This window comes from Accipiter gentilis, chromosome 7 (assembly GCF_929443795.1).
Source record: "Accipiter gentilis chromosome 7, bAccGen1.1, whole genome shotgun sequence".
In the NCBI taxonomy this organism is placed as follows: domain Eukaryota; kingdom Metazoa; phylum Chordata; class Aves; order Accipitriformes; family Accipitridae; genus Astur; species Astur gentilis.
The window spans coordinates 42,827,292-42,840,234 of record NC_064886.1 but is presented as its reverse complement, the minus strand read 5'-3'; the positions used below and the strand labels follow the sequence as shown (position 1 = coordinate 42,840,234).

Sequence of the window (12,943 nt, the reverse complement as noted above, 5' to 3'; positions counted from 1 at the left end):
TGGAGGCTGTGGCGTGGGGGAGCGAGGCTGGCCGGAGGCGAACAGAAGTCGTGTGCTCGATAGGAGCTGTAGTTTTTCCGCATTTGCAAAAACCATCCTGTGTGTTTTTTGTAGGGGAGGAAGAGGAGGGAAGGGCTTGGGGCCGGGTCGGTTGTGTTGCCGGTCACCCAGGGGCCCAGCCGCGGCTGCCTTCTGCGGCAGCCGTGCCGTGCCGTGCCGTGCCCTGCCATGCCGTGCCACGCTGCAGCAGAGCTCGGTGCATGGGGGACCCCTAAGGCAACGTTACCGGCCCTGTGCCACCAGCACCGAGCCCTGCTGCAGGTTTCTGTGCACCCCAAGTCTTCGGTGCATCCCCCTGGGGGGGTGGTTCTGTGCACCCCGAGGCTGGGAGCTTTGCTGGGTGCCCCTCAAGTGACTGTTCACTTTATTTATGGTGTGACATATGTAATATTGTCTATTTTTCTTACGTTTCCTGAGAAGAGGTAATATATAAGAGTATTGCAGATGCACCTGCTGCGGGGCCACCTGCTCTCCTGGGTGTCCGTCCCGTCCCTGCCCTTCCCACCACGTGTGTCCCCGCGTGTCCCCAGCCCCGCTCAGCGCTGGGGCTCTGCCTCTCTACCTCCGCCTCGCCGGGAAACCGCGGACGAGAGCATTTCCACAGAGACTGCTCTCGTTTCCACTCCCTTCTGTTTTGCTTTTTTTAATTATTTTTGTCTTCTTTTTCTTTTTTTTTTTTTTAATAATAATAAAATACCCTACAGAACCTTGTATTGAAACCAAAAGCCGAGGGAGGGAGGGGACAGGCGGCGCGGCACTAGCAGACGTCCAAACCAGAACGACAGCTTTAAAGTGTAATATTTCCCAAAAAATTAGTGATGCGGGGAGGACGGCAGCGGCGGTGCAGCCGCGGGGCCGGAGTGATGCGGGTGCAGAGGGGGCTGTGGCGGCCGGGGAGGCTCTGGCCGGAGCAGCGGGCGCTTCCGTGGGGTTTTGCTCCAAAATGGTGTTGGAGCGTGTGTGGGGCCAGGGGACGCGTGTCCCATGCCGCGTCCTTCGGTGGCTTTGTAGCATCTGGGAGATGGCAGACGGATGAGCCTCGTGGTGCCGGTGTAGCCTGGCTGGTGGGAAGGGACACCCCAGTGGCTGTGGGGCAGTTTGGGGACGCCAGGGTGCCTGGGCACAGTCCTCTGCTGGAGCGGGTCCCCGTGGCCGCCCACAGCTCCCCTTCTTGGGTTTCCCCCCCTCAATCGTGGCTGGGGATGGGGGATGGTGTTGGCGGCGTGGGGACAGCCTGCCCGAGGTCCTGGTCCCCAGGGGGGAGGCAGAGCCCAGGGTGCTGAGTGCTGGGTGCTGGCTGCGGCACCAGGCTGGAGGAGGTGGCAGGAGAGACGTGGCTCTCCTCCGGCACCGAGCGTGGCACCGGGGCCCCATCCCCGGCTCCTTTCTCACATTCCCAACCCGAAATCCCAGCTGAAACCAAAGTGCCGCATCCCAGCGAGGCAGGGCACCCCGGGGTGGGGGTCCCACACCTGCCTGGGCTTTGCTCCATCACTGTCGGAGCCCCCCACAGCCTCTCATTGCCCTCCTTCTCTGGGGCCTACTGGGGTCCCCCCTTCTCTTTGGGGTGCCCCCCGGGATCCCAGTGGGTTTGAGGTCGGGAACAAGATGCCACCTTATTCCCAGGTCCTAGGCACCGTGCTGGGGTGTCCCCCCCGCGGTGCCAGCCCCGGGGGCTCCTCCGATGCCAACCCAACACCACGGCCCCGGGTGGGGGGTGTCGTGCCACCGTCCCCACTCGCTCACGGCTGCACGGGCAGCACCGGTTCCCTGGTCCCGTGGGGGGCTGAGCCCTGCCCGCGTCACCCTGCCAGCCCTGGGGACGGGGACACTGGGGCACGGGGGTCCTTGGGGGGAGCTGGAAACCAGAGCCCCCCACCAGGGCCGGGTGGGCACGGCGGCAGCCTGCCCTGCCCTGTTGCGTGGGTTTTGGGGGCCAGTCCAGAGAGATGATGTGTTAGGACTTTCCTTCGGCATGCTGTCCCCCCCCCCTTGCTGTTTCCCGCTTTCTCTAAGTGTACTGTATGTTTGACCTGTGAAAGATGTAAACTTTATGATTCAGGTTCTGTCTGTTCTTAACTCTGTATCTGTGTAATAAAGACAATTTAATATCAACCGGAGGCTCCGTAGCCTGGGCTTGCGCTGGGTGCCCTCGCCCCACTCTCCCGGCAGCGCCCTGCACCCCGTGCCCCCAACCCTGGTGGGGTTCATTATAACCCTGGGGTCGGTCGCTGCCCCGCGTCCGGCTCTGAGGAGGGGTGTCCACGGCGGGTTGTCCCCAGGGAACCCAAAGAGGTGTCCCCTCCTGGCTGCAGGTGCTGCACCCCCTTGGGGTGCCCCACTGCTCCCCCCGGTGCCAGAGGCAGCCGCCAGGAGCCGGCTGCAGTCCCCAGCACCACCAGCGGGGCCGGTGGACACGGAACGTCCCCAAATGCGGGGGGGGGGGTCGTGCCCCCGCCTGGCCACGCGTGTCCCCAGGTGCACACGCGTGCCCGCTGCCACCCCCGGGGCTCGAATCCTCGACCCCAGAATCACGGCTGGGCAGGGCCGCCTCCCCCCATCCCTAGCGGCACGGGGCGGGGCCTGGCGACGCACTCTGCCCTGATTGGCCCCTGATGTATGAAAGTAGAGCGCCGGCGGGAGAGGCACACGTGGTGGCGGGAGATCCGCACGTGTTGCAGCTCTGCTGGTTCCCGCCGGCTCCGCGAAGGCAGCGCAGCATGTTTGGGGGCCGGGTGAGGTGAGTCCGGGGCGGTGGGAGGCCTGGGGCTCCCCGGGCTGCAGCGGGGTCAGCTTCCTGCTCATGGGTGGGTGAGTTTGTCCCTCTGTGGGCTCAAACAAAGAGCCCAGGGGTGGAAGAGTGTGGGTTTGCCTTTGCTTGGGTGAGGCAGGGTTTCCTGCTGCTCCCTCTGTGCAGCCTGTGAGCTCTGCTGGTGGGGCAGGTCATGCCGCCTCTTCCTCTTCCCTGCCAGCAGGCTGTGATGTTTGTGCCTGTTTGTGGGGTTTTTTTCACCCAAGGGAAGCTGCTTCCAGGTTCCCTCTGCAGCCCCCCTGAGTTGGGAGGTGGCTCAGTATGAACTGGAGACCTTTCAGTAGCCCTCACTCCTGCAGTTCTGGGGTCTTGCTGCAAGCCTGCCTGCAGCACCAAGAGCAAACTGCTTTGGGGGCACCTGTTCAGCCTTCTGCTGGAAGCAACCTTAAAGCTTTTGCCTGGCTGGCGTTCTGCTTTAGGTTCTATGTTAAATGGCTGTTTGTTTGTTAAATGGCTTTTTGCCCCTGTTCCCGCCCAGTCCTCTCTTCCTGGACACTTCAGGGATCTGGTGGCAGGACCCGCCGTCCCTGGCAGCAGTGGAGGCATCCTGGGATGTGGCAGAGATGGCAGCTCTGCGGAAGGCTGCAGATGGTGACTCGGACATGAGCCACCTGGAGGGAGACAGTGCAGAGGAGCTGGCTGTGCTGGACCCAGTGAGTGCCTGGCTGAGTGTGGAATCAATTTTCCCTGTTTCTCTAAGGAAATGGGAAACTTTCTACACCTTTCTTCAAACGCTTCCAAAAATAAAGAATAAGAATAATCTTGGGCCCCTGATGTTAAAACCCCTGAGATGAGAAGCTGGAAATGGAATTGTTACTCTCCTGCTGTTTAGCTTTCACTGCTGAGATGTCTGTCTGGCTGAGTGAGAGTAAATGGCTCCTGTTTGTCACCAGCTTAAATCCCCAGTTCCCTCCAGCAGCTCTGGTGCTGCTGGTACACCTCTGCTGCAGCACGTGCTGCTTTGCAAGCAAGCGTGGGAAAGGAAATATTTACCTGTTTTTTTCCCCCCAGTGAAGCTGGGAGCTGAACTCTCCGTTTGTGGGACAGGCTGTTGTCCCCAGCACCCAGCCCACCCTTGTCCCCAGTCTGGAAGAGCACTGCTGGTGGAGGTGCATGCTGTGCAGCACTGCAATGTCCCAGCCCGGGGTGGAGAGCAGGGTGGGGGTGTCCCTGCTCTGTGTGCTGCTCATGCAAGTCTTGGTTTGGGTTTCAGGAGCTGGAAGCCATCAAAGCCAGAGTGCGGGAGATGGAGAAGGAGGACGAGAGGCTGAAGGAGTTGCAGCTGGAAGCTGAGAACCGCCTCATCATGAGCTCGGAGGCAGGTATGGGCTGTCCCTGGGTGCTGCTGTCCCCCCAGGGACACCTCTGGGGCACAGGGTAGCAACTGGAGCCAGAGCATGTGGCTTTGCCTCTCCTGGCAGCCTGGGACTGCACACGTAAGGTGGGTGAGGGACAGGGTCCCAGGTGTGGTGTGATGCTAATGCAGGTTATATCCACTCTTACCTCCTACCTTTGCAGGCCAAGATGCAGTAAATTAATTTAATTAAATTTAATTCAGTTAAGTAACTGAGTTTAGCACCAACAGCCCCAGTAGAGCAGTCACCTTGTGGGTCTCTTTTGTGAAGAGGCAGGGGGCAAGGGGATGGAGGAGGAGGAGGCAGCAGTGTGGGGATTTGGGTATGCCCAGACATGACCGGGCACCCGAGGGGCTTTGCAGTATGTCAGCTTGGTGATGGCCATGCTGGGAGCAGACCCTGCATGGACAGACGTGCCTCTGGTCGAGGGCCCCTGCCACTCCGTCCTGAGACAATCCCTTGTCTCTGCAGGTCTCTTCCCAAACATGACTCAGGAGAGGATGGAGGTCGACCAGCGATCCATCTACGTGGGCAATGTAAGTTGGAGACCCTGGAGCAAAGCCCACCTCACTGCTCCTTGCCCAGCTGGACGTATGTCCGAGATCCCTAGCGTGGGGGTCCACCTGCCCCCCCACCGAAGGCTGGCTGGTCCCATCCCAAATGCTTCTCCTCTGCCCAGCCCAGACTGGGAATGTGCCTCAGCATCTGCCCATGATCCTCAGTCACTTGCAGATAATCTGTTGCAAGTGTCAGCTCCCCAAAATACCCCGCTGGAAGCTGTGGGTCATGCAGTGTTGCTTGTTCCCTCAAAGGGGGGGGCTATCTCTTGGATTTGGGTTTCCAGGCTGGAGCATTCAGCTGGAAGGGTCTCCTGAACCTGAGGAGATGATGAAGCTGTGGTGGCAAGGTGTGAGTGGGGTCAGCCAGGGCCTTTGCCTCCCACGATGGTGTGTGAATGCAGACCCACAAGCCGGGAGGGTGGACTGACTGGTGGTGCTGGAGGGGCTGGGACTGTTGTTGCAGGTTGATTATGGGGGCACGGCGGAAGAGCTGGAGTCTCACTTCAACAGCTGCGGGCAGATCAACCGAGTGACCATCCTCTGCGACAAGTTCTCAGGGCATCCCAAAGGGTCAGTACTGTCTGCAGGGGCTGGGATCGGGATCTTGAGGGTGCTCCCCTGTGCTCCCCAGCCTTTGGGAGCAGTGGCATGTCTCTGGGGCTCTGCTCACCCCGTCCCCTTGCAGGTATGCCTACATTGAGTTTGAGGAGAAGAGCTCAGTGAAGGCTGCAGTGGAGCTGGATGAGAGTGTGTTCAGAGGCCGTGTCATTAAGGTAAGTGCTGGATGAGGCCCTGGGGTGGTGCATCCATCCCTCCCAGCCCCATGTGCATGGGGCTGTGCAAAACCTCAGTGCCACCTGCTGCCTTCCAGGTGCTGCCCAAGAGGACCAACATGCCAGGCATCAGCACCACTGACCGTGGGGGCTACCGGGGCCGCTTCCAAGCCCGGGGAGGGCCAGCCTGGAGGAGAGGCTACTACGGAGGGCAGCACCCGAGGGTGAGAGGGAGGACATACAGGTGAGCAGCCGGGCAGGGCGGTTTCTTGCGTATTTGGGTCAAGATCCCTGTGGAGCAGGGTGTCCCCAGGGTGGGGATAGCTGTCCCTTGCTCTGGCCGTGCTTAGCTTCATACCTCCCACCCTGGCATGGACAGGAGGATGGAGGAGGGCTCTGGCAGGAGTATCCTCCTGGAGACCTGTGCTAGAAATGTCTCCTGCCCATCATATGCTGTTAGCATCAACCCAGTGTCTGGCAGGAGCCTGGCAGCTGGTCCAGCTGAGACATGGGCACCTCGGCAGGGACTGTGGGCTGCCGAGAGGGAGAAGGACTGAAGTGAGCAGTCACCGATGTCACAGCAGACCCATCCCCGCTGCGTCCCAGCATCCCTCGCATCCCCAGTGCAGGCCTGGAGCTATTCTCTGGCACACCTCCTGCTGCTTGTGCATCCGTGAGCTCGCTGCAGATTAGCTTCAATGATGCCCCGGCCCCTTTGGTACTGCAGGTGGAAGCAGAGAAGAGCTTTGAGGGTGGAAGAAACACCTGGAAATGTGCTGCTGTCCCCCCCATCCCTGCAGGGATTTTTGGGGGGTGGTGAGTGGGCAATGTACTCCCAGCCTGACCAGTCCTAGGGCTGTGCCTGGCTTTGGGGATCCGCCATCTTTTGGGTGTTCAGTCTCGGTTAGCTGGGGCAGAAGGGTGAGTCCCAGCTCTTGGAGGGGTGAAGGAGCAGGTGGCTGTGCTTTTTGGCACAGCTGACCTCTCAGCTGAGCAATGCCCTGGTGCTTTAGAATGCTATTTTTGTTTTTGTTTAGGGGTCGGGCAAGGCTGCTGCCTTGGTATTTTCCGTACTAGAAAGGACTGGACTGCCCTGGTGATGCCGATGGGACTGAAATGAGATGGGATTGGAGAGATTTAAAAATATGCCTACCCAAGCCAAAAAAGATTAATTTTAAAAATGCCATCTGCCTGGCCGTGAGGATTACCGGTGAGGCAGCTGTGTGCCAGGCTGCGGGAGGGAAGACTGGATCTGCTCCACCCGCACATCGGCCGGATCCTTGCCAGCATCCCAGGAGGGGCTCACCTTAGCTTTGCTTAGGGGATTGCATTGTCATCAAGAACAGTCTCATTCCAGAGAATACCCTGGCCTGGGAAGGGAAGAGCTTTCCCAGACCATCAGTCTCATCCTCATTCCATAGAGAAGGGCCATACCAGAGGATTTGGTTTCGCTTCCAGGTGTCCAAATGCCCTCTGCTCAGCATGTGAAGCACCCTCAGCTTTGCCAGATATTTCTAAAAGAGCTGGATGCTGCTTTCTCTTGCCCATAAGAAGATGCTAAAGACTTTTCCAAAGACCACTTTCTTTTCCAAATCGGTGCAGAAAGCCTTGGGTTGCAGCCATAGATCTGACTGCTGGGGAGCTTTTCCTTCATCAGCCTTGTGGATTTCTGACCTTGCTCTTGGGAAGAGGATGGAGCCTAATGATGTGTTTTGGGTCTGGTTTTTAGCTTGCTGCTGCTGTTGTACACGTAACAACTAGGGGAGGGAAAAAGCATCCCTTGCTGTTTCTCTGGAAGCCTCTGTATCTCTGTGGTGGTTAAACAAGATCTGGGTGTCACAAAATCCTTCCCCTTTTTTATTTCAGAAGTCAACAAACCCCCTCTTACCCCCTCCTGCTTTCATTCCAAAGCTACAGGGATCAAAGGGCGCTGCCAACTCATCATTTTACTTTATTTCTAGCAGTACTACAAAATCATCTACTGTTGCAAATTTGGTCTGATCTTCCTCTTTACTCCTGTCACCATTCTTGCTCCAGATCCCTGTTTGGGAATGGTATGAGACCAGGTGAACTTAGAGGGTCAGGACTGAAGTGCACCACAGGAGCTGGGTACTGGGAAACAAGTGCTGCCTGACACTTCCCCTTCCTGCTGATCTTGCATTTATGAGCTCTGAAACCACTTGTTTTTAAAGGAAAAACTTTGTGTTCAAAGAGGCAGGCTGCAAACACCAGCAGACAGTGTTACTGTGTGAAGTTCTGCATTGAAATCAGTTTTATTATGTAATTCTCACGCTAATCTTTCGGGATCCTTGGTTAGGATTCCTCTAACCCAGATGCAACAGATGCAACTGACTCCTAAAGCAGCTTTTCACAGCTCAGGCGGCATTGCTAGGCTAAAAATCCCACTCTTTTTTTTTTTTTTCCCTTTAAGATCTCAAGATTTTTTTTAAAGCTTGGGGCCTTAACTCTTCATGGTGTGTTGATTTTGCACTTTGCCCAGTGTGCACTATGCTGCTGAGACTGGCCTTGATCTGAGCTACCCTTAGGCTTGGACTATAAAACAGGCTTTTTCTAGGGCTTTAAACTTTCCATTTAGTAGCTTTGTAAATTTTTGAGACTTAATTTTTAACAGAAACTACTTTGGGGTGTTTGGACTTCTGTGGAAGGGGAAATGCTGAGCTCCATATCTCGGAGTGAAAAGAGTGAAGACTTTTACATGAATGTTTTGGAATAGCAGTGTACAGCTGTGCCTTGTTTAGATGGTGGGAGAGGCTTGAACACTTCAATCTCCCATTATTTGACAGTTTGTTGTTGATTAAATGTATTTAAGTTCTGTTTGAGAAGGTATTGTAAATGTCACTTATTTTTAAAATAAATGATCCTGCTGTGTGAACTTCATCTGCAGCAAGACCGTGCTGGCTGTGAACTAACACTCTGCGCTGACCTGGCTTTCTCCAGGCTTCTTGTATCCTTTGGAGCTGTGCAGCTTTTTTTTTTAAGTTATGTTTTATGTATTTTTTAACTGATTAGGTGCTTGAAGCAGACTGCTGCCTGTGGGGCAGGAAAGACTTGGGAGTAGAGGTGTGTGAAAAGCACCGAGTAGCTGCTCAGTGCCTATGTCTGCCTGCATTACCTCTGCTGAACTTGCTGTAGCTGCATAGTGTGAGCATACTGCACAAGCGATTAAGAAGCTGGGATGCTCTTCTAGTCTAGTTTGTATTTTTTTCTATATAAATACCTGCTATTGATTTAGTAGTCTTTAATTAGAACAGCAGGGAGCTGCAGGGGGAGGAGATGCTAATAGAGATTAGTTTGGGATGAGCCAGGCAGCTGTGCAATCCTGATGTCTTAATCTCTTGGTGTGGATTTAGCCCAGCTGCACTACCTGTGCTCCTGACCTGGGCTAGAAATAACTGTTAAGTCTGCCTGGCCTGTCTGAATGAGGTGCAAAGTGATAACAGCAAATACTGTCAAATATGAGTCACCCAAAGATCTTTCCCAGGAAGGCAAGATCAGTGTAGGGATTAATCAGGTTCAAGGTGGTGCTTTGAGACCAGCTGTTTGCTGTCTGCCAGAGCTTTCTCAAGTACATAAACAGTGGCTGGGGTTATAGAGAAACCTGGAGCCTTCAGCTGACTTGCAGAACTTTCTCTTTCAAAGAACTAATGGAGTAAGTACATACAGATCTGAGCACTCCCAGCTAAGGAAAAACAGGACACGGAGCCCAGGTATGTTTGAATTAAGCATTGCTTGTGATGTTACTGTCAGAATGAACAGTCCTGAGCAGCAGTGAAGTGGGCTGGCACAGAGCAAAAGGAGTGCTGTTGCTGATGTGCTCCTCCTGCTTCAGAGGAACTGCTCTGAAGCACCAATACTTCAGAGGAACAGTGTCACTCTCTCTGCATCTCAGCTGACTGAAATCTAGGTTGACCCTAATAATAATCTCTTAGCTGTCTCTTGTGCAGCTGTGCTTGCTCTAATCACAAGCACAGCAGGAACTGCTGTTTTTACACAAAACCCAATTTCTACAGCAACATCTGAGTTGCACAGAGGCACAGCTGCATACATTTCTGTAGGGAACAAACCTCCTATCTGACACAGCTGACCTTCCTGAAGGAAGAGCTGGCTCTCACATGTTACCTGAAGGAAAGAAGCCGAACAGTGACTTCTGTGCTATACTCAGGTTTGCTAGAGTAGAAATGCATGCAAACCTTGCAGGTGTCAAGTTTATTTTACATAGAATAAATTTAAAATATTACATAGAACAAAGACAATATATACATCACTTTGTAGGCACACTCCTGTACATGGGGAATGTTCTCAACACTCGGATGAGAAGGGGCAGAGCTTCAGCACACCTGCATCATCATGGAGTTCACCATATTATCAAAAGCCCTAGAGAAGGAAATGAACACAGAATATTAAAGGAAGCAGCTAGTTCTGCACAGCAAGTCCCTTGTAACAAAACCAATGGCTAACAATGCCTCTTACTGGTTAACAAGCTAGCTTTCCCTAAGCAGAATACATGGTTTTACTCTTTAACTATAGCATATTCTTTAACTAGAGCATTGTGTAAATAATGACTTTTAACTGAAGTAACGGCAGGTCTTATCCTGGTTGTAGACCTGCCTCAGTGAAGCATAAAAGAAGTTGTTCTTGCCTAGGCAATAGAAACTCCCAACATTATTAAAGTTCCCTGTGACATTACAGATGAGAAATGGGGGGCTGTGGCCCTCACATGTGAGGAATTACATGTGCTGAATGCCCATCTGTCCTTACCCCAGGATAAGCCCTGGACAAGAGCAGTTGTTCACTCTTTAACTTGCTCTACTTACCTATGTTTCTTTTCCTATTTATCTATGAAACAGGCAATTTTTTCTCCCCAAGAAATTAATTTTCTTGAGTCAATGTTTCCAACGCCAGTTCTGAGGTGGGAGTGAGTTCAGTGTAAATTCTCATGAGAGTATCAGTTTTCTGTTATGCAGTAATGGCCCAAAGACAACACAGCTGTTCTCCATTTAGGCAGTTAGAGCATACACATCTGAACTGGTCAACCACAGAGGTTATGCTCTTGGTCCTGTTACATCATAGGTACACTGCAAGTTCCAGAAAAATGACAAAGATCAGAAAGATCAGTATGGTCAGCCCACTTACCTGGAATGGATACGGTCTCCAGGGTTATAAAAAGGGTTACACATTATGTCCGTATATGAATTATGCAGCTTTCGGAACATCTGAAAAGGGATTGTAGTTTAATTAATTTTTTTTGCTTCTCAGCACTTTATGAATAAGCGGAAGTAGCAAAAACACTGATGTGGCAAGTTGTGCTCTGATTTCCTGCACTTACACTGCGGATCTCATTGTCTCGAAGTGCTGTGTTTGAAGAATCCACCACCATAACAAACTTCACCTTCGAATTTGTCACGTAGCCGTATCTGTGCAGCTGTTAAGGCATGTGCTTCTGACACATCAGAGCCTGGCAAAGCAACTGAAACAAGGCTGGAATACACTCAAAGACACAAGTTGAAAGGTAACATGACATTCTTGCTGTGCCCAGCACATAACTAGGACTAGATGAGGGAAGCAAGACACTAGATTGCAGGCACTGTATCCCCTTTCTCCCTGACTTCTGCCATCTCCGATAAGTCCATGTCAAGCTCGCTCCTATGGTGGCCAGTAGGGCATGCTTTGCAATTTCAGAAGCAGCCTCCCACTAGCTATTTTGGTGAGGGTTTCTGTCTTCTTAAGAACCATTTTAATGACACAGCCGCTTTATTTATTCTTGTTTGGGAGGCCACAATCAGAGGGCTGGAGATCTTCTAATATCAGCCAGCGTGACTGAACCGAGACTAAAAATTAACAACTGGTTTACGAAAAACCAGAAATCAGGTATGCTGATAATTTCCATCTGTGGGATTTAGAGAAAAAGCCAAAGAAAGTTCAAAAGATCAACTCTGTGACTTAAAAACATTGGGGATGCTGTGGCCATGGACTACAGGTTTTAGAGAAATCAGACCACACGCCTGGGATTTAGGTACTTGACCAGAGACACCTTCATACTCCTGCTACTTTCACTGGTGTTATTAAAGGGTCTAACCTTTGTTCTAGTCACAGTTAGCTGCTGAACTGGCCAAAGCACCAAACCTGGACCTTTACGTGACAAACTGGTCAGTGAACAAGTCTCTGTATTTTCTGCTGATGTCTTTAACATGGCATCAAGCAGGAAGAGAGGTTTTCCACGTGGAGCCCCTCACAAGAAAAAGCCTAAAGATACATAATGGCAGGGAAAAAGCCATTAGAAAGATACACCTTGTAGTCTTCAGTGGGGTAGAGGAGCCCTAGGTACAGTTCCCTCTGATCTACAAGGGCCTTGCCCATCGCAGAGATCTTCTCATCCACAACATCGAGGGAAGTGTGCACGGTGTAGTGGAACTTCAGCTCATTTTCAGTTGGAACGCTCCGGATGTAGAGGGGGTAGTTCTGAGGAGGAGAACAAATTATGCTAACTAGGACTGGCTGCTCCGCTGTGTAAGTGACTGCTGATGCCATAACAGTGCTTTCACCCAAAGAATTGCTGCTGTCAAAGTAAGCTATTTTAACCATTTAACGTTCACAGCTGTCACAGCACAGCCCCCCTTTACACCTTGCAGTGCTGGTGGTGCAGATCAGTCTCCATAAACCAGTGGCAGGAGAATCATTGCACAGGCACTGCACAAGGCTCAGGTCTCTCCACTGCTTGACATGCCCCCTTGCCCCATCAGAGCCTGTCCCCAGCTCTTTCTGAGGAAAACCCTTCTCCTCTCCTGACAGCAGGACACCATAGACCACCCTCACACTCTGCCTGCGCTCGCTGCCCCAGCTCCCTCTGCCCCGGTCCCAGCCTGCTCAGCCCACTTCAACTTCCAGTGTCTGCCCTGCTTGCCCTGTATCTGCCAAGGCTCTGGCTCGCTCCCCTCACCCCCGTTCAGGCCCCACAACCTGAGACCCTGCCCTGGTCCCCTCACTCCTACCCCACAACCTCACCTGGCCCCACCACCCTGCTCAGGGCCCACAGTCTGAAAGAAACCGAGCCCTTCTCCCCTCACCCCTCCTCAGGCCCCACAGCTCCACCTGACACCTCTGTCCCCCTCCCCTCACCCCTCCTCAGGCCCCACAGCTCCACCTGACACCTCTGTCCCCCTCCCCTCACCCCTCCTCAGGCCCCACAGCTCTACCTGACCCCCTTGTTCCACCTCAGGCCCCACAACTTGAGGCTCACCCCCGCCCCACCTCCTTAGCGATCACGGCGATGCACACCGCCATCTTGTCCCCACCTCCGCCGTCCCCTCCGCTCCGCCCCGCCCCTCCCGCGCGTCACGTGAGGCGAGCGCGGGCGGCGCTCAC

At 53.6% G+C, this 12,943-nt stretch overlaps 2 protein-coding genes across 2 annotated transcripts; one reads left to right on the top strand and one right to left on the bottom strand.

The window, feature by feature from the left end:
• Positions 1–2,727: 2,727 nt before the first annotated feature.
• Positions 2,728–6,917, top strand: PABPN1L (PABPN1 like, cytoplasmic). The gene is made up of 8 exons (XM_049806494.1): positions 2,728–2,800; positions 3,351–3,525; positions 4,086–4,194; positions 4,699–4,763; positions 5,251–5,357; positions 5,473–5,560; positions 5,659–5,804; positions 6,598–6,917. Exons 1-8 carry the CDS (start codon positions 2,781–2,783, stop codon positions 6,635–6,637), a joined length of 750 nt encoding a protein of 249 aa, XP_049662451.1. The 5' UTR covers positions 2,728–2,780; the 3' UTR covers positions 6,638–6,917.
• A 2,736-nt stretch (positions 6,918–9,653) lies between these two features.
• TRAPPC2L (trafficking protein particle complex subunit 2L) lies at positions 9,654–12,928 on the bottom strand. Its single transcript, XM_049806499.1, has 5 exons — positions 12,830–12,928; positions 11,868–12,040; positions 10,908–10,995; positions 10,715–10,794; positions 9,654–9,955 (listed from the first exon to the last, which is right to left on the bottom strand). The coding sequence occupies exons 1-5, from the start codon at positions 12,860–12,862 to the stop codon at positions 9,910–9,912; spliced, it is 420 nt and encodes a 139-aa protein (XP_049662456.1). The 5' UTR covers positions 12,863–12,928; the 3' UTR covers positions 9,654–9,909.
• Between the last annotated feature and the right edge of the window lie 15 nt (positions 12,929–12,943).

Coding starts and splice junctions, on each gene's coding strand:
- PABPN1L (XM_049806494.1), top strand. CDS start 2,781: ATGTTTGGGGGCCGGGTGAG. Junction 5,358..5,472: donor TTCTCAGGGCATCCCAAAGG/GTCAGTACTGTC, acceptor GTCCCCTTGCAG/GTATGCCTACATTGAGTTTG. Junction 5,561..5,658: donor TCAGAGGCCGTGTCATTAAG/GTAAGTGCTGGA, acceptor GCTGCCTTCCAG/GTGCTGCCCAAGAGGACCAA.
- TRAPPC2L (XM_049806499.1), bottom strand. CDS start 12,862: ATGGCGGTGTGCATCGCCGTGATCGCTAAGGAG. Junction 10,795..10,907: donor GAGACAATGAGATCCGCAGT/GTAAGTGCAGGA, acceptor ATCCCTTTTCAG/ATGTTCCGAAAGCTGCATAA. Junction 9,956..10,714: donor GGAGACCGTATCCATTCCAG/GTAAGTGGGCTG, acceptor TTCCTTCTCTAG/GGCTTTTGATAATATGGTGA.